This window comes from Schistocerca serialis, chromosome 1, assembly GCF_023864345.2.
Source record: "Schistocerca serialis cubense isolate TAMUIC-IGC-003099 chromosome 1, iqSchSeri2.2, whole genome shotgun sequence".
Lineage (NCBI taxonomy): Eukaryota > Metazoa > Arthropoda > Insecta > Orthoptera > Acrididae > Schistocerca > Schistocerca serialis.
In genome coordinates this window covers 1,285,993,799-1,286,017,979 of record NC_064638.1, presented here as the reverse complement: position 1 = coordinate 1,286,017,979, position 24,181 = coordinate 1,285,993,799, and the positions used below count along the sequence as shown (strand labels likewise).

General features: G+C 39.0%; 1 protein-coding gene across 1 annotated transcript in view; it reads left to right on the top strand.

Moving 5' to 3' along the window:
• Positions 1–24,181, top strand: part of LOC126419664 (lysosomal alpha-mannosidase-like) — a 247,851-nt gene that overhangs the window by 188,311 nt on the left and 35,359 nt on the right. The window contains exons 10-14 of the mRNA XM_050086854.1: positions 6,598–6,779; positions 6,850–7,058; positions 8,125–8,338; positions 19,358–19,475; positions 19,570–19,846. Coding sequence (XP_049942811.1) covers positions 6,598–6,779; positions 6,850–7,058; positions 8,125–8,338; positions 19,358–19,475; positions 19,570–19,846 — 1,000 coding nt within the window. The remainder of the gene's footprint in view (positions 1–6,597; positions 6,780–6,849; positions 7,059–8,124; positions 8,339–19,357; positions 19,476–19,569; positions 19,847–24,181) is intronic.

Sequence of the window (24,181 nt, the reverse complement as noted above, 5' to 3'; positions counted from 1 at the left end):
ATTGAACACCATAAATTACAGAAGCCTAACCACATCAAACATCAATGACTGCATTTATACACAAAATCTCGAAGTAACATACACATAACTTAGAAGACATATAAATATGTAGTTTGCAATAAATAATGCAAATGAGACACTATTCTGTGCTGTACAGCATGAAAACACATGCATATTAGCATACCATGCTTCAGAGCAAATTCTCAAAGAAATGTTTAAAAAAATATTGTTTTTATATTTTCTGCAATTGGCAAATTTAATTTTAAGTTTCTTCCGCACTCTGAAGATAGTGCAATATTAATTAGTCTCGCGTCAGCAAATCGTCTTCACTCACCCCTCGACGCTCATCGAAGTCGTGATATTTTGACGTTTTAAGTCACGCTACAAGTCGTGTTGGCGTTGGCTCCTCTGCGGCAGCGGCTGTCAGGCGATGCTTTGCTGTATCTGGTGTGTGGTGCCGTGTGCAAAGCGAAGCTCACGGTGAATCACGCTGACGCAGTCTCGTAGTTTGGTGGTTGGTGACAGGATGGAGCTGCGGTCACGTATTTCGTTGATAGGCTGGTAGATGGCGCAGGCGTCGTATACATCGGGGGTTCGCCACTAGATGTCGAACTCCGCGTCGTCGTTGTTTCTACTTCAGCCACTTGGCTCCGCTGTAGTCACCCATCTTCACTGCCTCAGATTCCTTGGCTAGCTGCTCACAGTCTGTGTGACGTCATCCAATTATTACGCCACAGTCAACACTCGCAAACGCAGTAACAGTTTGTGGGTCCACATCAAATTGGAGCGATTTACACCATTCAAAAGATAATTTCGGATACAAAGTCACATGAAAACATTCTCTTGATATTTTCGTAACGGAATTTTGGTTGATTTCTTCGCGATTATGCACATTGTTGTTGTTATTGTGGTTTCCGGCCTTAGACTGGTTTGATGCAGCTCTCCATGCTACTCTATCCTGTGCAAGCTGCTTCATCTCCCAGTAACTACTGCAACCTACATCCTTCTGAATCTGCTTAGTGTATTCATCTCTTGGTCTCCCTCTACAATTTTTACCCTCCACGCTGCCCTCCAATACTAAATTGGTGATCCCTTGATGCCTCAGAACATGTCCTACTAACCGATCCCTTCTACTAGTCAAGTTGTGCCACAAACTTCTCTTCTCCCCAATCTTATTCAATACCTCCTCATTAGTTATGTGATCTACCCATCTAATCTTCAGCATTCTTCTGTAGCACCACATTTCAAAAGCTTCTATTCTCTTCTTGTCCAAACTATTTATTGTCCATGTTTCACTTCCATACATGGCTACACTCCATACAAATACTTTCAGAAATGACTTCCTGACATTTAAATCTATACTCGATGTTAACAAATTTCTCTTCTTCAGAAACACTTTCCGTCCCATTGCCAGTCTACATTTTATATCCTCTCTACTTCGACCATCATCAGTTATTTTGCTCCCCAAATAGCAAAACTCCTTTACTACTTTAAGTGTCTCATTTCCTAATCTATTTCCCTCAGCATCACCTGACTTAATTCAACTGCATTCCGTTATCCTCGTATTACTTTTGTTAATGTTCATCTTATATCCTCCCTTCAAGACACTATCCATTCCGTTCAACAGCCCTTCCAAGTCCTTTGCTGTCTCTGACAGAATTACAATGTCATCGGCAAACCTCAAAGTTTTTATTTCTTCTCCATGGATTTTAATACCTACTCTGAATTTTTCTTTTGTTTCCTTCACAACTTGCTCAATATACAGATTGAATAACATCGGGGAGAGGCTACAACCCTGTCTCACTCCGTTCCCAATCACTGCTTCCCTTTCATGTCCCTCGACTCTTATAACTGCCATCTGGTTTCTGTACAAATTGTAAATAGCCTTTCGCTCCCTGTATTTTACCCCTGCCACCTTCAGAGTTTGAAAGAGAGTATTCCAGTCAACATTGTCAAAAGCTTTCTCTAAGTCTACAAATGCTAGAAACGTAGGTTTACCTTTCCTTAATCTAGCTTCTAAGATAAGTCGTAGGGTCAATACTGCCTCATGTGTTCTTATATTTCTATGGAATCCAAACTGATCTTCTCCAAGTTCAGCTTCTACTAGTTTTTTCATTCGTCTGTAAAGAATTCATGTTAGTATTTTGCAGCCATGACTTATTAAACTGATAGTTCGGTAATTTTCACATCTGTCAACACCTGCCTTCTTTGAGATTGGAATTATTATGTTCTTCTTGAAGTCTGAGGGTATTTCGCCTGTCTCATATATCTTGCTCACCAGATGGTAGAGTTTTCTCAGGACTGGCTCTCCCAAGGCTGTCAGTAGTTCTAATGGAATGTTGTCTACTCCCGGGGCCTTGTTTCGACTCAGGTCTCTCAGTGCTCTGTCAAACTCATCACGCAATATCATATCTCCCATTTCATCTTCATCTACATCCTCTTCCATTTCCATAATATTGTCCTCAAGTACATCGCCCTTGTATAGGCCCTCTATATATTCCTTCCACCTTTCTGCTTTCCCCTCTTTGCTTAGAACTGGGTTTCCATCTGAGCTTTTGATATTCATACAAGTGGCTCTCTTTTCTCCAAAGGTCTCTTTAATTTTCCTGTAGGCAGTATCTATCTTACCCTGGTGAGACAAGCCTCTACATCCTTACATTTGTCCTCTAGCCATGCCTGCTTAGCCATTTTGCACTTCCTGTTGATCTCATTTTTGAGACGTTTGTATTCCTTTTTGCCTGCTTCATTTACTGCATTTTTATATTTTCTCCTTTCATCAATTAAATTCAATATTTCTTCTGTTACGCAAGGATTTCTACTAGCCCTCGTCTTTTTACCTACTTGATCCTTTGCTGCCTTCACTACTTCATCCCTCAAAGCTACCCATTCTTCTTCTACTGTATTTCTTTCCCCCATTCCTGTCAGTTGTTCCCTTATGCTCTCCCTGAAACTCTGTATCACCTCTGGTTTAGTCAGTTTATCCAGGTCCCATCTCCTTAAATTCCCACCTTTTTGCAGTTTCTTGTTTTAATCTTCAGTTCATAACCAATAGATTGTGGTCAGAGTCCACATCTGCCCCTGGAAATGTCTTACAATTTAAAACCTGGTTCCTAAATCTCTGTCTTACCATTATATAATCTATATGAAACCTTCTAGTATCTCCAGGGTTCTTCCATGTATACAACCTTGTTTCATGATTCTTGAACCAAGTGTTAGCTATGATTAAGTTGTGATCTGTGCAAAATTCTACCAAGCGGCTTCCTCTTTCATTTCTTAGCCCCAATCCATATTCACCTACTACGTTTCCTTCTCTCCCTTTTCCTACTACCGAATTCCAGTCACCCATCACTATTAAATTTTCATCTCCCTTCACTATCTGAATAATTTCTTTGATTTCATCATACATTTCTTCAATTTCTTCGTCATCTGCAGAGCTAGTTGGCATATAAACTTGTACTACTGTAGCAGGCGTGGGCTTCGGGTCTATGTTGGCCACAATAATGCGTTCACTATGCTGTTTGTAGTAGCTTACCCTCACTCCTATTTTCCTATTCTTTATTAAACCTACTCCTGCATTACCCCTATTTGATTTTGTATTTATGATCCTGTATTCGCCTGACCAAAAGTCTTGTTCCTCCTGCCACCGAACTTCACTAATTCCCACTATATCTAACTTTAATCTACCAATTTCCCTTTTTAAATTTTCTAACCTACCTGCCCGATTAAGGGATCTGACATTCCACTCTCCGATCTGTAGAACGCCAGTTTTCTTTCTCCTGATAACGACGTCCTCCTGAGTAGTCCCTGCCTGGAGGTCAGAATGGGGGACTATTTTACCCAAGAGGACGCCATCATCATTTAACCATACAGTAAAGCTGCATGCCCTCGGGAAAAATTACGGCTGTAGTTTCCCCTTGCTTTCAGCCATTTGCAGTACCATCACAGCAAGGCTGTTTTGATGAGTGTTGCCCCTGCAGCTAGTGAAAAGGCTGCTGCCCCTCTTCAGGAACCACATGTTTGTTTGGCCTCTCAACAGATACCCCTCCGTTGTGGTTGCACCTACGGTACGGCTACCTGTATTGCTGAGGCACACAAGCCTCCCCACCAGCGGCAAGGCCCGGGGGGGGGGGGGGGGGCAGTAGCAATTTATACTTTTCCTAATATTGCTGTTATTCCATATTAGACTATCCATTTTTTAATTTATTCATAGATTTCTCTCATTTGCTGTTGTTACTATTTCTGTGAATCCAAGCCACATCTGACCTGTTCTTAAATAGTCTTTGTAAAGTGAGTGGCGACTGTTCAGTAGGAAGTTATTAAGCAAATTTTATTTGCATTTTTAAATTGATGTATTCTGCATTAATTTTTGTGGATCTGGATGTTAAAGTACTCAGTCTTGCTAAAACAACACTGCGGTCACTAGTATCTGCATTTGTCCTGATGCTCCTTATTTGCTCAGCGTTATTTGTTGCTAAGACCGGACAGAGAATGGGGGGAGGAGAAGATAAATTGAGAGAGGGGGATGTGGAGATGGGCAGATTGATGGAGGAGGAGGTGGACAGAGTGGGAGGGGGGAGGGATAGAGAGAGGGATGAGGAGAAGAGGGACATTCAGAGGGGTGAGGACAGAATCAACACTGAGTTGGTGTGAGATGGAGATCACCAAAGAGAGGAAGGAGTTTGAAACTGAAATTCCTTTACAACCCCCCACCCCCCATCCCCCAATCCCTTCTCTGTCTCACTCTGTTCTTCTTTTCCTCTCCTCTCACAGTCTGGCCATCCCACCCTCTCTCTGGCCAGGCATGTTCATCCACACAATTAGAGACCCTGGAATCTATTCCAACACTATCTGCACAACACACCTATCTTGCAGGATATCCTGGATTCTGGCGGTTGCCATCTCTCTGCACCCCCATCCCCCCCCCCCTCCACCCCCCCCCCCCCAATTCACAAAACTATGAGAGCTAGGTGGTTCATATACCCACAGTATTTCTTCCCATACAATTAGTAGTATGTCTGTGAAGTTCCGTTGCAATCGATCTATTGGTTTAGAAAGACTTATGGAACATACACAAGCACATATGCACATGCACTTGTCTTACCTGCAATTTGGCCCGAGCTCACTTATGTCACATATAATATAGAAGGTCCATCCACCCTCCACTCTGTACATCTCCTTTTCTACCTTCTGCCTGTCAATCTCATTCTCGCACTCCTCTCAGACCATCCCATCTTGCCACCTCTCCATTCTGTTCTCCATCTTGTCCCCTCTCTCTGCCTATATCCTACTCCTCTCTTTCTGTCATCTCCTGCTCCCCCCACTGTCTATCTATTCCATACTCCACCCTTCTCCCTGTCCATCTCCTCCTCCCTCTTTCTTTGAGCATCTCACTGAACTCAATCTCTTTATATTTCCTCTCCCATCTTTCTCCGTACATCTCCACCTCCCCCCTCTTTATCCATCTCTTCTTTCCTTGCTCTCTGTCCATATTTTTTCCCTTCTTACTGTCTCAGTGCATCTCCTCTTCCCCCACCCCCATCTCACTGTCTCCTCCACCCCCTCTGTGATAACATTCTCCTCCCTCTTCTCTCTTCAGAGGTGGAATAGCAAAACGGGGAGGAGGGGATAAAAAGAGAGAGGGGGAGGGTGATGGAGGTGGACTTCTCTTCCTAGCCCCTAGCCTCTCTCTCTCTCTCTCTCTCTCTCTCTCTCTCTCTCTCTCTACTCATATCTCCCCCTTTTTCTGCTAATCTCCTCCTCCTCTCTCTATCCATCTCCTTCTCTGCAGTGGACTCGCATTTGGGATGATGACGGTTCAATCCCATGCCCGGCCATTCTGATTTAGGTTTTCCATGATTGAAAATGCGAGGATGGTTCCTTTCAAAAGGCACGGATGACTTCCTTGCCCCTCCTTCCCTAATGCGATGAGATCACTGACATCACTGTTTGGTCTCCTTCCCCAAACAACCCAACCCAACCCACCTTCTCTGAAGTGTTTCTTTTCAGCTGTGCCCATCCACAGGTATGGCCCCTTGAATGCATCCCAATACAACCTGACCAAAACACTTTGCTACATAGGACGGCCTAGATGTTTGAGGTTACAACCTGTTTTCACTCCACCCTCATCTCTCTGAGAGTTAATTGGTTCTTATCCCCCCCCCCTCCCCCCAGTACTTATTCTCTGACAGTATGTAATGTGAAAATGAGATAATAAATCTCTATTCTCAACCCATTTGCCTTAATAGGAGAAGCAGAGCTCTTGAAATTCCTATCTGTTTTGTATAACTGACAGTGAAGCAGCAGTAAGACTAGAAGCCACAATCATTTCAGACTTACAATCATTTATTGGGTGTCTCCTTTCAAAGTTTGTAATTTGAAAGGTATATATTGAGAGATTGAAGTAACTGTGCATACTGAAAAAGTTTGAGTGTTAACTGTTAATTTGTTTGATGTCCTGTCTCATTAAGAACGTTGTGTTAATCCATGATATTGCTTCTTTAAAGCTGTTGTTTGTATATAGCTATTCTGCAACATTCTGATGAATATTTGTGCAGATGTTCTGATTCCTATATAATTGTGTCACTTCTCTTTTTTCAGCAAACTTTCAGCATCAGATCTGCCATTTGTATCTTGTTTGCTAAGAAATGTTAGTCAGTGTGAACCATCTGAAATTTCTGATACATTTATGGTTACTGTATACAACCCACTGAGTCATGAAGTCTCTTATTATGTCAGACTTCCAGTTCTTGGCAGTGCATATTCTGTGAGAGATGCTTCAGGTAAACTATAATTTTTCATAGATATTAATAACACATTTAAGTATTTTTTCTCACATGTGAATTTGCACAGGGAATGAGCAGAAAGTGCAGTTGGTGCCCATACCAGATCCTGTTCAAAATTTGCCTGAGAGGAATAGTAATGCAACATTTGAAATTGTGTTTCTGGCAAACAGTGTTCCACCTCTTGGCTTTCGCTCATACTATGTTGCAGTAGTTAACAGCACAGATGAAGAAATGTGGAGTGTGATGGAAAACTCAAATTCATCAATAGGAAATGATGTAAGTTAGTAAAAATATGGGAATCTATTTCTGATATCACATTGATAAACAGTCTTATGAAGTGGATGGATTGCTATTCATTACTTAAAGGGAGTGTTGAGTTGCAGACATGCACAGTGAAATGACTGCTAAAAATTTTAGCTCTTGGACAAAAAAGTCATCCTTTTGAAACAGAAAACACTTACATGATCACAGAAGCAGAGCCACTGTCTCCATCAGCTATGAGCCGCCTGTGACTACATCTCACGAGAGCAGCAATCTGGAGGGTGTGGTGAGGGCAATGAGAAGGTGTGGGGTGGGTACAGCAAGGGGTGGCAGGTTGTGGGTGGAGAAAGATGTCGTGGTGCCTGTGAGAGTGTGTAGGGACATGATGGGGACAGGATAGTGCTGCTAGATGCAGAGTCAGAAGGCTCTGGGGGTAGCAGGTGCGTGGGGGAATGAGCAGTAGAACTGGGAGAGGAGAAACATACAGAAGGCGAAAGAGTAGTATGTACATTGGTGGAATATAAGGTGTTTGTGGTGCTGGAGAGGGAGCAGGGAAGAGGGATACCTTTGCCTAATCTGTTTGATCTTGAGGACTACACATGCCTTTGATTCTACCAACACATCTACTAGTATTTTTCTCCTTTCCCATTCCCCCCCCCCCCCCTCCCCCCAGCACAACCTCGCAGCTCTCAGTGTGACATCTTTCCCCACCCCTACCCTCCCATCACTCCCTCTTCCCACCCCCATGCTTCCTCCTTGCCCTCACATCCCACCCCAAATTGCTGCACTTTTCAGGCACAGTCACAGTCCGCAGTTGGGTCACAGAGGCCAGAGGCAATGGCCATGTCAGTGTGAGTTGTGGTTGTGTGAATGTGTGTGTGTTTTCTATTTCTGAAGAAGGATATTTTTGTCTGCAAACTTAATTGTTTAGCACTGTTTTCATTGTGCCTGTGTCCAACTCAATGCCTCTTCTATGTGATGAACAGCAACCTAGCCTCTCTATAATATTGTCGTTACTCCATTTTTACTTTCTGTTGTTTGATTCGCAAACTGTCTTATTATATCTAATTTATCTCCACAGGATCTTCAAGCTCTGTTCAATGAAGACACTGGTTTACTGCAGTCAATCGTGATTGATGGTGAAGAGATGGCTTTACAACAGAATTTTCATTATTATGAGGGTTGGGTAGGAAACAATTCTGAGCCAGCACTAAGAGCCTCTGGGGCATACATATTCCGCCCAAATGGATCTTCAGTGGCAGTGTCATCTGCTGTTGACACAAAGATCTTCAAAGGTTAGTAGCAAAAGGACTTTGAAATTGATGTATTTTGTTTTACCATAATTTACTTTATGTAAATGGAAATTTCAGTGGGTACCTTTATCATTATGATCATACAAGGACCCATTTTCAGTTTCAGTTTTTTCCCATTCACTATTTCCTTTCTTTCCATTATTCTTTAATCTCTCAATACATCTCTTCTTGTTTCCTCAGAGCACTTTATAATGTTTTTATTTTCAAGTCCTTTTTTTTTTTTTTTTTTTTTATTTTTTTTTTTAAAAAACTTCAGCTATTCAGTTTGTAGACAATTTCTTGTTTCCTCAGAGCACTTTATAATGTTTTTATTTTCAAGTCTCATTATGTTTATGGTTTTTCTGAATTTTGGTATTTAGTCATTACTGCTCTTTAATTCCCAGACTTCTGTGTACCTTATTGAATCTAAAGTTTTCTCATAATTCTCCTCTTTAAAAATTCTGACTGGTTTAATTTATAAATTAGTGGTAGGTATTTGCTTCTGTAGAGGCATTGCAGTTCCATCACCAACTAGTAATGCATTGTTTTTTCATTTCTTAATGAATGAAACATCAATCATGGATTAAGCTTAAGGCCTGTTTTCACTAGCTGAGTGCTGCCAACAAGGCAGTACAAGGAATGATCCTTGATTGTAGGACATGTGGTTATATTGTCACCAACTCCTCCAGCCATTATTGCCAGTTGATTAATCCTGATGATGCCACTGCTTCTTTATTCAGTCAGCTACTCAACTGGCCTGACAGAGGCTGAATAAACACCATACCAGACCTTCCTATGACAGATAAAAATCTGTGGAGATATCAGGCATCGAACCCAGGCTGCCGTGTACTAACAAAAGGAAGGCTTAAGACATAAGGATCACGGATTTAATTCAAATGTTGTACACCTTTAGTAGGCCATTAAACCAACATAATGTGCAAATAGTAAGGTGCACTACTCTGGCAATTCTGAGAAAGTCACATGAGCAGTGTTATGCGTCTATTATGTACTGATGTAACTGTGTGTAGATGCTGCCTGGTGGAGTTCATGGTGGTCAAGTGGTTAGCGTTTGAGCTCCATAAGGCAAACTTGTATGAGGTGATGGTTCAACTCCTGCTCAAACCTTCATTTTTTTAGTATGAGTGTAAATTCTGTGATATTCAAAAAATTTGCACCTACACTATTAGTTCTTGCTACATTAGCAACGTCTCATTGCTACGCAGCTTAACTGCCAAATGCAGCCTGCCTCTGTGGCTTGCAGCTCAAAGCATCGAGGTGCAAAGTAGTTCCAGCTATCTTACCAGATTGTATGTATGAAGGATTTCACAGATCACAAAGGCATAGATTTTCAGGAAAACTCTTTGTGTTTCTTCATTTACTTGTCAATAGTTATAAATATATTTTCACTAATAATTAAATTTAATTAAAAATAGTAAGTAGTCAAACAACATTAAATTCACTAAAACTTCATGTAAATACATATGGTTTTTAAAAAATTGTTTTACTTCTCAAATGTCATATGAGTTAAATAAAATGACCAGCAATGAAAAAAATATAGATTAAAAGTTGTCTGAGTGGGAGTCATACTGTTCCCTCATACGTGTTCGTTTTAGCAAGCTCGAACACTAACCACTTGACCACCATAAACTCCACCATTAAGCACCTATGCACAGGTATACCAGGTACATAATAGATGTGTAAAACTTCCCTTCCAATTTTCTCGGAGTTTCCAGAGTAGTGCACCTTACTACTTGCACATTATGTTGCTTCAACGGCCTACAAAGTTTGAAGTAAATCTGTGGTCCCAGCATCATGATCTCCTCTAGTAAGCAGCAATAGACATAGACACAAAAAAGAAGGACCAAATGCTGATTCCTGTAATCAGACATTCCTCTTTTTTTGCAGAAAAAGTAGAATTGAAGTAATTGAGTATCCTTGGCTGAAACTTATAGTTGAACCTGTCATTTGAAAAGCTACCACTGATTGTGGTTTTGTCTATTGTTGTCTTATTATTAACAGTAAGAGTTAGTGGAAGTTGTTTCATTAAAAACTTAGGCTACATATAGTGAAAAACTGTGATAAATACAGAACAGAAACACAAAAGATGTCAATAGCCCATGAACAGTGTGTTTGGACAGTATTTGGCAAGGTACGACATAGTGTGACAGCCCCATATAAAAATTCTACTTATTTGGTTGATGACAGAGGTTAGTGCCTCCTTCTAATATTAAAAACAACTTTATTTTTTACCTACATTACATTTGAAGTAATACATGCACTTGCGTGCTAACTGACTTTTACCACTTAACTTACTGATATTCACAGTATCGTACCCAGAACTGAGCAGTCTTCTGCTTTGGAGGTCAGTGATTGGCTTAAACCAAGGATCATATGGTTCTGTAATATATTTTAGATGCAGATTTCTAGACCTTAGCTATCAGGTGGAAAATTGTATAGCCTGCTCCAATAGGTAAGGTGTGCACTACACTAAAAAATCTATTACTCTGGTGGCAAAGTAACTGTGGCATGCACAGTGGGGTTTACTGGGCTATAGGAATGACTCCACAGTCTTCCCAATGAATTTATAACATATTAATCTGGCAGTATCACTGCACATATGTGGTGGTGCACACAGAACTGTAGTCTTGTGTCCTGAAATTGTTTTGATTGTTAGTCTCACAGTTCAGTGACAAGACACAGCTCCATAGGTGTATGTTGGATAAGTTTCCACTTTATTTAACTTAAAGCACATTCTGGTCATGACCAATTCCATTACACATCACTACCTATTATTAATTGTTTATTAGCAAAAATATGATTATTAACAGAGTTCTAACCAATATTCGTCCTTCACATAAAAATTATTAAACCAAGATAGTTACCTCATCTAAGAATAAAACAAAACTAAGCAATGGAAATCCAGGTTGGAATGTCAACAATGTAGGAAAAGACAGTTCAGTACTTACCGTAAAGACAACATGTAAGGTTGCAGACAGGCGCACTTAAAAGATTCTTACACTTAAGGTTTTGGCCACAGCCTTTACCAGAAAAAGAAGGAGAAACAGACACCATACATTCACACAACCAAGCACACCTCATGCACACATGAGTGCCAACTCTGGCAGCTTGGACCAGAATAATATTAAGACAGTGGCATTAGGTATGAAGTTTTACAAAAGATGTGACTAAGATTAATGTTAACTCAGACTTCTTTGCAGAGATGTTATCATGTTGAATGCTAGCTGCAGATCATTTCCTTAAAGAAGTTCATAGAAGGCATAACACAGTCAGTGTCTTAACCATGGTTTTAACACATACATGTTTATGTGTTCATAGCTAATCGAGAACTGACCATGGCATTGTCTGTTAGTCGCATACATAGACTGGTGTAGAGATAATTTATGGAATTGGTTATTTTTGGGGTCAAATTTATTAGTGGTGTTACTCTACTGATTCAAACATTTATTTTGCTTAACTATGTATTACATATTTGTAAAAAAAATTAAGTTCGAGGGAATATTTGAATGATACACTAGATACCTACAAGATGGGATTAACAAGTTTTGTGTAAAATTTTCAGGTTTGTTGTTGTTTGTAAGGGGTCCGTACTTACTATAAGTTTTGCGACAGCACAGGTCAACAGGACAAACAATCGATAGTGTGTGTCGGGTTGCGAGAGCGAGTGTTGAGAAAGTAGTGTGGTACGCGCTGCGGGCCGAGCCGGGTGGAGGTCTGTTGCTGGAATGCAAGACTGTACCGACAAAGGGAGTGGCCATCGCCTTGGTTTAACCCCTTTGTGTTAGAAATATACGGGAAAGTGAAAAAGTATAATTACTAGTGTGACTCAGTGATATTTTTGTGCCGATATTTGTAATTACGTGTCTACCGCGCCGGCATCATTTGGATTGCAGTGTTGGATTGCAGTGTTGGATTGTAGTGTTGGATTACAATGATTGAAATTGCGTGTGACGATAATGAATAACTAAAGGGCCTGTGCTGAGATTAGCCGTTATTAATTCTGTACGACGAAGGCAGTGGCTGTCTCTTTACTTTGTGTTTTTGTGATGAATATAGGTCGTTGATCAATGAAGCTGTGTTGTCGTTCTTCTTGGCACCAGACATTTCTTTATTACAGCATTTGAGAAGGACAAAATGGAATGTAACATCTCCGTAGCAGTCCAATCCGATTGCCAGCCCCATTAGGTACACGGTCACATTAATTATTATCTATTTGGGCTGCTATCAGATCCCATCCGAGCGGGATAAGTCAGTAGATTGAACCGGAGTGTTACATGTTGTTGTTATTATTGTTGTTGTGGTCTTCAGTCCTGAGACTGGTTTGATGCAGCTCTCCATGCTACTCTATCCTGTGCAAGCTTCTTCATCTCCCAGTACCTACAGCAGCCTACATCCTTCTGAATCTGCTTAGTGTATTCATCTCTTGGTCTCCCTCTATGATTTTTACCCTCCACGCTGCCCTCCAGTACTAAATTAGTGATTCCTTGATGCCTCAGGACATGTCCTACTAACCGATCCCTTCTTCTGGTCAAGTTGTGCCACAAACTCCTCTTGTCCCCAATTCTATTCAATACCTCCTCATTAGTTATGTGATCTACCCATCTAATCTTCAGCATTCTTCTGTAGCACCACATTTCGAAAGCTTCTATTCTCTTCTTGTCTAAACTATTTATCATCCATGTTTCACTTCCATACATGGCTACACTCCATACAAATACTTTCAGAAACGACTTCCTGACACTTAAATCTATAATCGATGTTAACAAATTTCTGTTCTTCAGAATGCTTTCCTTGCCATTGCCAGTCTACATTTTATATCCTCTCTACTTCAACCATCATCAGTTATTTTGCTCCCCAAATAGCAAAACTCCTTGACTACTTTAAGTGTCTCATTTCCTAATCTAATTCCATCAGCATCACCCGACTTCATTCAACTACATTCCATTATCCTTGTTTTGCTTTTGTTGATGTTCGTCTTATACCCTCCTCTCAAGACACTGTCCATTCTGTTCAACTGCTCTTCCAAGTCCTTTGCTGTCTTTGACAGAATTACAATGTCATCGGCGAACCTCAAAGTTTGTAATTTCTTTAATTTATTCAACTTCTGATTAGTGGTGTATTTGGACAACCAAATGAACTACAAGATTCAGAAAAATTAGAGCAACAAAAGTATATTATGAAACTGGGAATTAAATAAGCGTAGGTAAAAATTTTACTTATAAATAATTTCATAGTTAATGACTTTAAGAGAAAATAAATTGATGACTGGAAAGAGTGAAATTAGATCCATCCAATGAGCTAGATGTTCTTGTGAGTAAACAGTTATTACCCCACCACATTTTCATGATTACCTGGCAGTGGAACAAAATCAGTTATAAGTATATCTTGGAAAGCAATCTTTTATGGAAAACATTTAGCATTAGTAGCTGGTAAAATATGTTGTGAATAATAAACTGTGTAAAAAAAAAAACATAAACAAGAACATTGCAATTTTATGTTTGCAGGATATGTACATTACGTATGGTACCACCTGTACCCAGCCACACAGTGCTGTGGCTTAGTCTGGTTAAATGGAAAATCGCTAAATATATATGGGAAGAGGATATATGCCCCGATCTCCGTCTTCCCCCTCCCCCTGCCCCTGTCCAATTCCTCCTCCCCCTCTCTTTGTCCATTTCCTCCTCCCCCCCCCCCTTTGCCCGTCCCCACCTGCTCCCCCCTCGCTCTCTCAGTCACTTTCTCCTCCCTGTTTTTTTTTTTTTTTTTTGTTTTTTTTTTTTTTTTTTTTTTTTTTACACAGTTTATTATTCACAACATATTTGCCTGGATCTCTACCTGCCCCTTCTCTCTCTCTCCTCTTTGCTCTGTCCATAATCCCTCCTGTCTTTCTTTGTCCATCTTCTTCGCCCTTTAACTCTCCATCTCCTCTTGCCTTCTCTCTCTGTTCATTATTTCCATCCCATTCTCTATGTCCATTTCCTCCCATCCATCAGCCCATCTCTTCTTCCCCTCCCATTGACCTTGAACCTTGTTTATTGTTACTGCAAATACTGTAGTCTGAATGTTTAGCAGAGTATTGTGTAAAATTTGAAGTGTATTGGTCAAGAACTTTTCGTGATTTATTTTTACACACACACACACACATACATACGTTTATTAGAGTAATGTGTGAAAATATGAAGTAAATTGGTCAAGCACTTTTAAGGATTCTTGGTAACAATGTTTCCCCTTTATATACAACATAATATTCATATCTATTATATATATCAAAAATATATAGCCTGTATTTTTCCAGCCATTTACAGTAACGTATAAAAATTTTAAGTAATTTAATCAAGTACTGTGTATTAGTCAAGTACTTTTTGAGATTTTTGGTAACAATGTTTCCCATGTATATATTACCTATACAGGGTGATTTTTTCCACCATGCACAAACTCTAGGAATTCATCGATGAGAGGATACAAGACAAAAAGGTCTAATGAACTTATGGTTTGAAATGCATGGTTTCCATGCATGAGTCATAAACATTGTTTGCAGAGACTGTGGTCTATACACACTGCACCATGCAGCCACAGTTACAGAATGTGTTGAAAATGGTTTCCACGTGTCTCAATGCATGAATGTTCTGTCCCTCACATTCACATCAGCCAGGCTGCATCTGAGCAGTGTCAGAGGCAGCATGAATTTGCTGCTCCAGTGATTCCAGATGTGGAATGGGCTCTGCATACATGATACTTTTAGATGGTCCAATAACCAGAAATCACACAGATTGAGGTTCAGTGAATGAGAAGGCCATGCAACTGGACCCCCTTGTCTGATCCATTGACCAGGGAAGACACAACTGATATGCATCTGGACGTTAATTGTGAGGTGGGCTAGAGCTTTATCATGTAGCACCCACATAATCCATTGAATCATCAGTGGTACTTTTTCCAGCAGGGAGACAAAATCACCTGCAAGAAACACTGATAGTTCCAGTATGTTAGGGAATGTGGAAAGAAGACTGGTCCCAAAATACGGTTACCAATTACACCGTGCCACCCATTTTGACTGCACCAATGCTGATGATTAACTGTCACCATACAATGGGAATACTGCATAATGTCCCACAGTTGTCTGTTATGAAAGTTGAAGATACCACTCCATGTAAAGATTGCCTCATCTGTGAATGACACAAATCCTGGAATCATGGTTGCCTAGTGAAGAAACCAGTGACAAAACTGCTCCTGATGTGGAATGTCTGTCACTAGTAAGCACTGCACATGCTGTAAGTGATAAGTGTAGTAACAGTTGTCATAGAGAATGTTCCACATGGTCGTCTGGGTTACCCTGTAGTGGTGGGCCAACTGCCTGGTACTGACACGGTGGTAGCCTTCCACGGTGTTATTCACATTTTTTTTGCAAGTCTGGTGTGCGAACATTTCGGGTATGTCCTTCAGGATTTCCTTCTTCTTAAAATGACCCTGCCTCAGACAAGTGGCAAAACAGTGTTGCAGATATTGAATGCTGTGGTTGTTGTCAGTGGGGTCTCCTGATACAATATTGCTGCCCACCACCCATTGTCATTTGCCTTTCTGTAGAGAGGATATAAAATGTAGATTGTCAATGGCAAGGAAAGTGTTTCTGAAGAAGAGAAATTTGTTAACATCGAGTATAGATTTAAGTGTCAGGAAGTATTTGTATGGAGTGTAGCCATGCATGGAAGTGAAACATGGATGATAAATAGTTTAGACAAGAAGAGAATAGAAGCTTTCGAAATGTGCTACAGAAGAATGCTGAAGATTAGATGGGTAGATCACATAACTAATGATTAGGTATTGAATAGAATTGGGGAGAAGAGGAGTTTGTGGCACAACTTGACTAGAAGAAGGGATCGGTTGGTAGGACATGTTCTGAGGCATCAAGGGATAACCAATTTAGTACTGGAGGGCAGCATGGAGGGTAAAAATCGTAGAGGGAGACCAAGAGATGAATACACTAAGCAGATTCAGAAGGATGTAGGCTGCAGTAGGTACTGGGAGATGTAGCAGCTTGTACAGGATAGAGTAGCATGGAGAGCTGCATCAAACCAGTCTCAGGAGTGAAGACAACAACAACAACAACAACAACTCACCATGTCAGCAAGCTCTCAATTTGAATATGACATCATTGTGTACAACACTGTATCAAATCCACCAAAAGATGAATCAGCAAGAGAATTGAATCGGGCACAACATTACCAATTACTATTGCAGGAGAGGGTGCTAGGGCATGACATATGAGGAACAGTACCACCCTCTAAGAGGAAACAATGCATACTGTAACTATGGTACAGAGCGTATTAGACCTCAGCCTCTGCAACAAAGTATGATTGAATAAATAGTCTTTAGCATGGAAACGATGCATTTCCAGACGTAAGTTCATTACATCTGGAGTTTGTACACAGTGTAAAAAAATCATCCTGTATATCTATACATTACATATATTAAGAATATGTAGCCTATGTCCATCTGAATGTTTGTTAGAGTATCATGTAAAAAATTTGAAGTAAATCAGTCAAAAACTTTTTGAGATTTTTGGTAATAAGATTTCCCCTTTACAGACTACAAATTTGTGTATATTAGTTATATTAAAAACAGATATATGAAAACACATACACATGTATGAAGGTAACATTGTGTCAAAATTTCAAGTCAATTGAGAGATTATACCTTTCAAATTCTGTGAACACAAACATATACAGGTTGAATTTTTATGTATAACAGTGGAAATCAGAAGAAAGAGAAAAAAATAATATGCATAAGAAAGAGAAATAGTAAAGGGGTGTTGTTAACCATAAGAGCATCCATGGTAAGATTGCAGAATTAATCTCACTCATTGAAAGCTAATAATGGCCATGCAGTAGTAGGGACTCAAAGCTGGTTGAAACAAGTAACGCATATCAGTGAAAGCTAAATTTCAGTCTGGACTATACACCAAAAGGATATGCTACACACCAGTGGTGGTGGTGCTGTGTTAGCTGCCACAAAGAACTCAGTAATGTCTAGTGAGGTTGTTACATAAGCTATGCATCAAAAATGGGTCAAATATGGTAATAAGATGTAACAATATTATGAGAAGGAAAGTTGCCACTCATCATATAGCAGAGATGTTGAATCACAGGTCGGCACAAGAAGAAGATTTTCACACATGAAGCTTTCAGCCAATGGCCTTTGTCAACAATAGACACACATAAGCACCCACACACACTCATGCAAAGGCAGCTGTTGTGTTTGCGTTTGTGTGAGTGCGTGTGTGCGTTTGTGTGTCTATTGTTGACAAAGGCCATTGGCCGAAAGCTTTATGTGTGAAAATCTTTGTGTTGTGGCCCTCTGCGACTCAACGTCTCTGCTATATGGTGAGTGGCAACTTTCCTTCTCATAATATTGTTACATTCCATCCTGGATTTTCTATTGTTTGGTGGTAATAAGATGCTTTTATAGACCATCTGACTCAGTAACTGTAGTGGCTGAACACATCAGAGAGGTCATATTGAAATAAAATGAGACATTTGTAAGCCCCACTCAGATGACTGCATATTTTTTACTGGAGGGCACCACTAGATGACAAACTAAAGCAGTTTGCTGGTAACTGTCAAGAGAGTAAGAGTGAGGGAGAGGACTGGGGAGAGAGAAGAGGGTAGTGCGTGATGGGAACTAGGATTGCATGAATTGTGATTTTATGTCATTTTCCATCATTTCAAATAATGTATGGCTATTTGTTTAATTTTTTTAAGAAATTGAAACTCAAATTAGCTTTTGAACACTATGTATCTTCGTAAAATTTTTGGAAATAAAACAATGACAAAGTTGAAAAAATAGAGTTTTATTATTGATGATTACTAAGCAGCATTTCCCTTGTTGATGTTATAATTGTAACAAGGCAAAAATATGATTTTGATTGACTTAACAGTAGAAGTGACTTTATGTCAGATCGATTTTTCAGATACTATGTTTAAATAAACAAACTGAAAATTCCTAAATATATTGATGTGGGTTAGTCAGTTATCACCTATTTTGAGATGATGTGCAACAGCTTATTGTAAGTAAAACATCAGTTAATTATTTCGTCACTCAAAGGAAGCCATAGCACAGATAGACGATATTTGCAGACTTCATGGATTGCATGCAGTCAGTAATGAGTATTGTATGTTGGACATGCTCTCAAGTAATTGAGTGATGTAACTGCGTGATTTTCCATTGAGTTGGTGCGTAGTATTGATTTTATTAAATGAATTTTTGTTATACTTTGCCATGGCTCATTTTCTGTTAATAGGTTGAATGTGTAATTGTCTTGTTTATTTTGATTGATGGAATCAGTTCTGCTGGGTCCCATTTTGAGATTTGAAGCAAATATTTTCAAAAAGTGAATTTTCATATGAGGTCGTTTTATGGTCAGTTGGTTATAGGGATATTGGCCAAGTTTGGAGTGATGACAGTTTAAGTTTGGCTTGGTGTGTTGTGTAGTTCTATTGAAGCGTATTATCAGAATCACCAGATGCCAAATATTCTGTTACAGTTTTAGCGGATAGGGACATAACAACGAAACTTTGAATGTGTAAACTGATATGTAACTACTGAACCACCGAGCCACAAGGAGTGTGGTTATTGTAGAGTTCACCACAAGCATCTTGTCATCTTTTGTAACACTCATCTACAAGATTTAACCATGATCACTTTTGTTGTTGAATGTATATCTCACTTCAGTGTATTTCATGATGTATAATTGGTTGAAGCACAGTACAACAATTTTATTTGACAGTGCAAGTTAAAGAAAGAAAAAAAAACAGAAAATATACAATCATTAAACACTGAAGCATGTACAAACTTACAGATATAATAAATGCAACACTCAACAGAAAGAGAACATATAAAATGGCTAATGTTATAAGATATTTTGAGAAAATCAGGATAAACTACTTCTATTTGCTAGAAAATGTAAACCTGGTGAGAATAAGATTTGAGAAAAACTTACATCTGTTGTAGGTGAGCTCGTTGAAGAAGTCCATCAGACATTTACTGACTGGATAAGCCAAGTGACCAGAGTGTATAAAGATAAAAATTATATTGAACTTGAATGGTTGGTGGGTCCCATACCAGTTGAGTAAGTTTTTTGTGTCTTCTATCCAGCAACTTTATTAAATATTACTTCAGCAGGTTTTATAACATGATTTATTTGTCATTACTTTCATTTTCAGTGATGGTATTGGAAAAGAAGTGATCACTCGCATAACAACAGACTTAGTGAACAATAACACATTTTATACTGACTCAAATGGTAGAGAAATGTTGAAAAGGGTAATCAACTTCAGACCTACGTGGGACTTAGAGGTTTATGAACCAATTTCTGGAAATTACTATCCTATAACTTCAAAAATAGTTATAGAAGATGTGTCTAAAGGACTACAATTAGCTATTTTGAATGACAGAGCACAGGGAGGATCCAGCCTGAGAAATGGAGAAATTGAAATAATGGTATGTTTGTCAGATGTTCCTAGCAGTTAATGTGCTTTGTATTTTACATACTTTTGTTAATTATGCATCCTAGAGTTTCAGAATGAATTTCCATATTCAGCAAAAATTAATAAAATAGAACAGAATAGAAGTTTATTGTCATACAATTTCAAGCCATTGACTTAATGTACGGGAGGCTCGTCAAATTCAAAACCTGGCTTGCAATTTTCCTTATAATATCAGTAATACAATATACAGCAGTGAATAATTATGTAATTAAGCAATTAATAATTTTTCTTCAAAAGTAAGAAACTTTTAAAAATTAACAGTCGTAAGTACTTTCTCTCTCCTGCTCAAAGTTTCAGGTTGTCATTTAGAAATTCTCCCACTGAATAGTAACATTTCTGCACTGGTTTCTCACGTAAGGTTTTTTTCAGCGTTTCTTAGTTTCTGCTGAGCAATACTCTTCCTTTCACTTTGTTATAAATTTTCATAGCCTTATAATGTGGATTTTGAGCATAACTTAAGTAATATAAACTTGGACTTTGCAATTCTTTTAAATGTTTATAAATGTACAGAGCCTTAGAAAAAAAAAGTTGAATATATTTGTGGTAATACTCATCAAAACAAGAAACCCAGTAATTTTTTAGGATTCCAGGAATTTTTCATTGTTTTAGTTTTCAGTTAAATTTTTGTAATTTCAACTGGTAAGAACAGTTACTCTAAGAAAGGATATTACTGTATTCCGCTACTGCAAAATAATACTTCAACAATAAAACATAAACAAGAGAAAAAAACGAAAATAACTTAAATTGCAAAGGAAATGCACCATGTACAAGAACGACACACAGTGCTCATGCAAGCGTCTGCCAACAGCAAAATGTGTCAAAGGCCTTAGGAAGACTATGCAATGCTTCATAACAACAAATTGCCTCTGATGAGCGTGAAGTCACAACTGTTACGAGCGGGCTCATGCGCATGCGCAGGTGAGTCGCGTTTGAGCAGTAGATTCTCCCGCTTCTGGCTACAGGAATGTGGCTATTGGCTGTCGCAGCAAGCAGATAGTTGCAACCGGGAATAGGGGCGCCAAATTCATATTCTGGAGGGAAAAAGAACTTGGTTCACAAAGCGCCTAGCATCCAGCACTCGTTTATCTATCGATTACTTTGAAATGCTTCCCTGTTGGTTTCTGAACACGTTTTAAGTTGATTTCTGAATGAATCATAAGTTTATTTTTGAAAGCATGCATAGTGTACGTGATGTCTCTGTCAGGAGAATCCTCGTCACATCTAGAAATAAACTTTCTGCAGATGAAAGGGGTCGGGGCTATACGAGCTTAGCAGAGTAAAGCCGAACAGATGGAATGCCAATTGCTGTCTGATTATGTGGTCGACTGGGTTTGCAAATGATCAGCATTGTTATAATTACTAGCAAATTCCATAGATTCAGACTACCAGAATGGAAATAAACGACTGACAGGAATAACAGGTGAGAAATATTACGTAATGTTTTCTCAGTGTACCCGAGAAAATGAAATTTTGACAGAAAATTTTTGGCCAGGTCGCTACACAAGTAAGGACCAGTTGTACAGTCCCCGGCTAGCAGCTGCTGAAGTTCTATTCTACATCTACATCTACATTCGTACTCCGCAAGCCACCTGACAGTGTGTGGCGGAGGGTACCTTGAGTACCTCTATCAGTTCTCCCTTCTATTCCAGTCTCATATTGTTCGTGGAAAGAAGGATTGTCGGTATGCCTGTGTGTGGGCTCTAATCTCTCTGATTTTATCCTCATGGTCTCTTCACGAGATATATGTAGGAGGGAGCAATATACTTCTTGACTCCTCGGTGAAGGTATGTTCTCGAAACTTCAACAAAAGCCCGTACCGAGCTACTGAGCATCTCTCCTGCAGAGTCTTCCACTGGAGTTTATCTATCATCTCCGTAACGCTTTTGCGATTACTAAATGATCCTGTAATGAAGCGCGTTGCTCTCCTTTGGATCTTCTGTATCTCTTCTATCAACCCTATCTGGTATGGATCCCACATTGCTGAGCAGTATTCAAGAGTGGGCGAACAAGCGTACTGTAACCTACTTCCTTTGTTTTCAGATTGCATTTCCTTAGGATTCTTTCAATGAATCTCAGTCTGGCATCTGCTTTAACGATGATCAACTTTATATGATCATTCCATTTTAAATAATTCCTAATGCATACTCCCAGATAATTTATGGAATTAACTGCTTCCAGTTGCTGACCTGCTATATTGTAGCTGAATGATAAGGGATCTTTCTTTCTATGTATTCACAGCACATTACACTTGTCTACATTGAGATTCAATTGCCATTCCCTGCACCATGAGTCAATTCACTGCAGATCCTCCTGCATTTCAGTACAATTTTCCATTGTTACAACCTCTCGATATACCACAGCATCATCCGCAAAAAGCTTCAGTGAACTTCTGATGTCATCCACAAGGTCATTTATGTATATTGTGATTATCAACGGTCCTACGACACTCCCCTGTGGCACACCTTAAATCACTCTTACTTGTGGAAGTATTGCGGAAAATGTGTTGTACGAACAAGTAATACCAGAATAGATGCAATCAGATCGAGAAACCACACCAGTCTTGAGTATTACTTGTGTTAACAGATTTTTCAGTATTAGATAACATTTCGATTTTTCATGTAGTAAGTCGTTTGACGAGCTTTCATGAGGTAATAGATTCCTTCGCAGAAAGGAAAGAATGCCATGTAAAGCTATAGCAAGATTAGACAGACAAAAATGCTAGGAGCTAAGGATTGAAGAAATGTGTACTTTGTTGCTTGTCTCTTTTCTTTATTGGTTTTATGTATCCAATATTTAATTTTACATCACACAAAACAGCAAGTTATTAGCTAATAGGCAAATTTTCTGAAGATTTCTTGTTCTCACAATTAGAAATAATCCAATCTGCTAGTAAATGCGAGATTTTTTTTTTTTTTTTTAAGAGGTGCAGGCGGTCAAACCGGCCTACTTGAAGCAGGATAGGCACCACAGGACATTCTACTGACCTGAATATAGTTTGATGGCATCCAGTACAAAATATACACATTTCAATTCCACAGAGCAAAATACGGTGATGTGCAATAGAAGAATGCTTTATGAAGGGGCGTGGCACTGCACTTTGGCACACTTAAGATCAAATAACATGTCTTACATTTCCTCGAAAAGATATGTTTTATGTTTCAGACTTTTCAGAAAGATGTGTGCTACAAGATGAACATATTTTTGAAAATCCAATTTTTTTTTAACCGGTTCGCAAATATCGTAGATCTGAGGATGATGCACAGAGCAGTCTGAGCTATAGGGGATATTCTTCATGTGACCCGTGTTTACATTTAGCAATTTTGCTGTTTCCACTTCGTTTATTCTCACGTCAAATGAAAACAAAACAGATATCTGTGGCTGGGAGCTATCAAGTGAATTAAAATACATTCACATAATTACGGAAGGCTAAAATATGTCATTAGTTTCAGATTTTATTTTATTTCTTCCTTTCATACTTTCAAGCATTAATCTCCTTGCAGAACAATGAAGTTATTTTTGTCTGTTTGCTAAGGAAATTTGACTATTATTAACCTTTTCCGGTGAGGCAGTCAGTGTATTTGAAACCAAATGTATTTGAAACGAAATATTAACTTCCACAGTACTGGCTAGTTTCAACTGTTCACTGCATTTCAAGTGCACGTTTTCATCTTCTAGCATGTATGGAGTTATGCCATAATAAAGAACCAAACATGATATAATAAAGTTCTGGTGCTTCAAGAAAATTTACATCTCAAAAACCACACTGCAAAGCTTAACATCAGGTCAAGGTCTACTTGATTTGGAATGTGGACATACGAATGTGCACTTAAGTATGCACTTTAAATGTTCACATTTTAGTTATGGTTCACGAAATTCTGATGCTCTTGGAGTATCCTCTAATGTCTTCTTTCTTTTATGACATAATATATGATCTTTCAATGTTTTACATGTACCTACATACGGTCTTCCTGTGTCATGGTAGCTGCACAAGCACTGTGACGCCTCTTATTTGCACTTTCTGGCAACTGCTGAAACGAACCTATTTCTAACGCATAAATATTGCAAATCGTGTTTTGAAAAGCGTTACTTTCAAAGTAAATATTCTTTTACATAAGTTGAACTATGTGCAAGAATGTACCATGAATTTCTTAAATCACAGAGCGTTTGACTCTCATTTAAAATTCTGCTTTTTGATGACGAGCCATTTAGAAGAATTTCGAACCCTGAAGATCAGACATTTGTCATTATTAAAAATTTTACTGGCACATTTGTGTGAATCTTAAAGTGT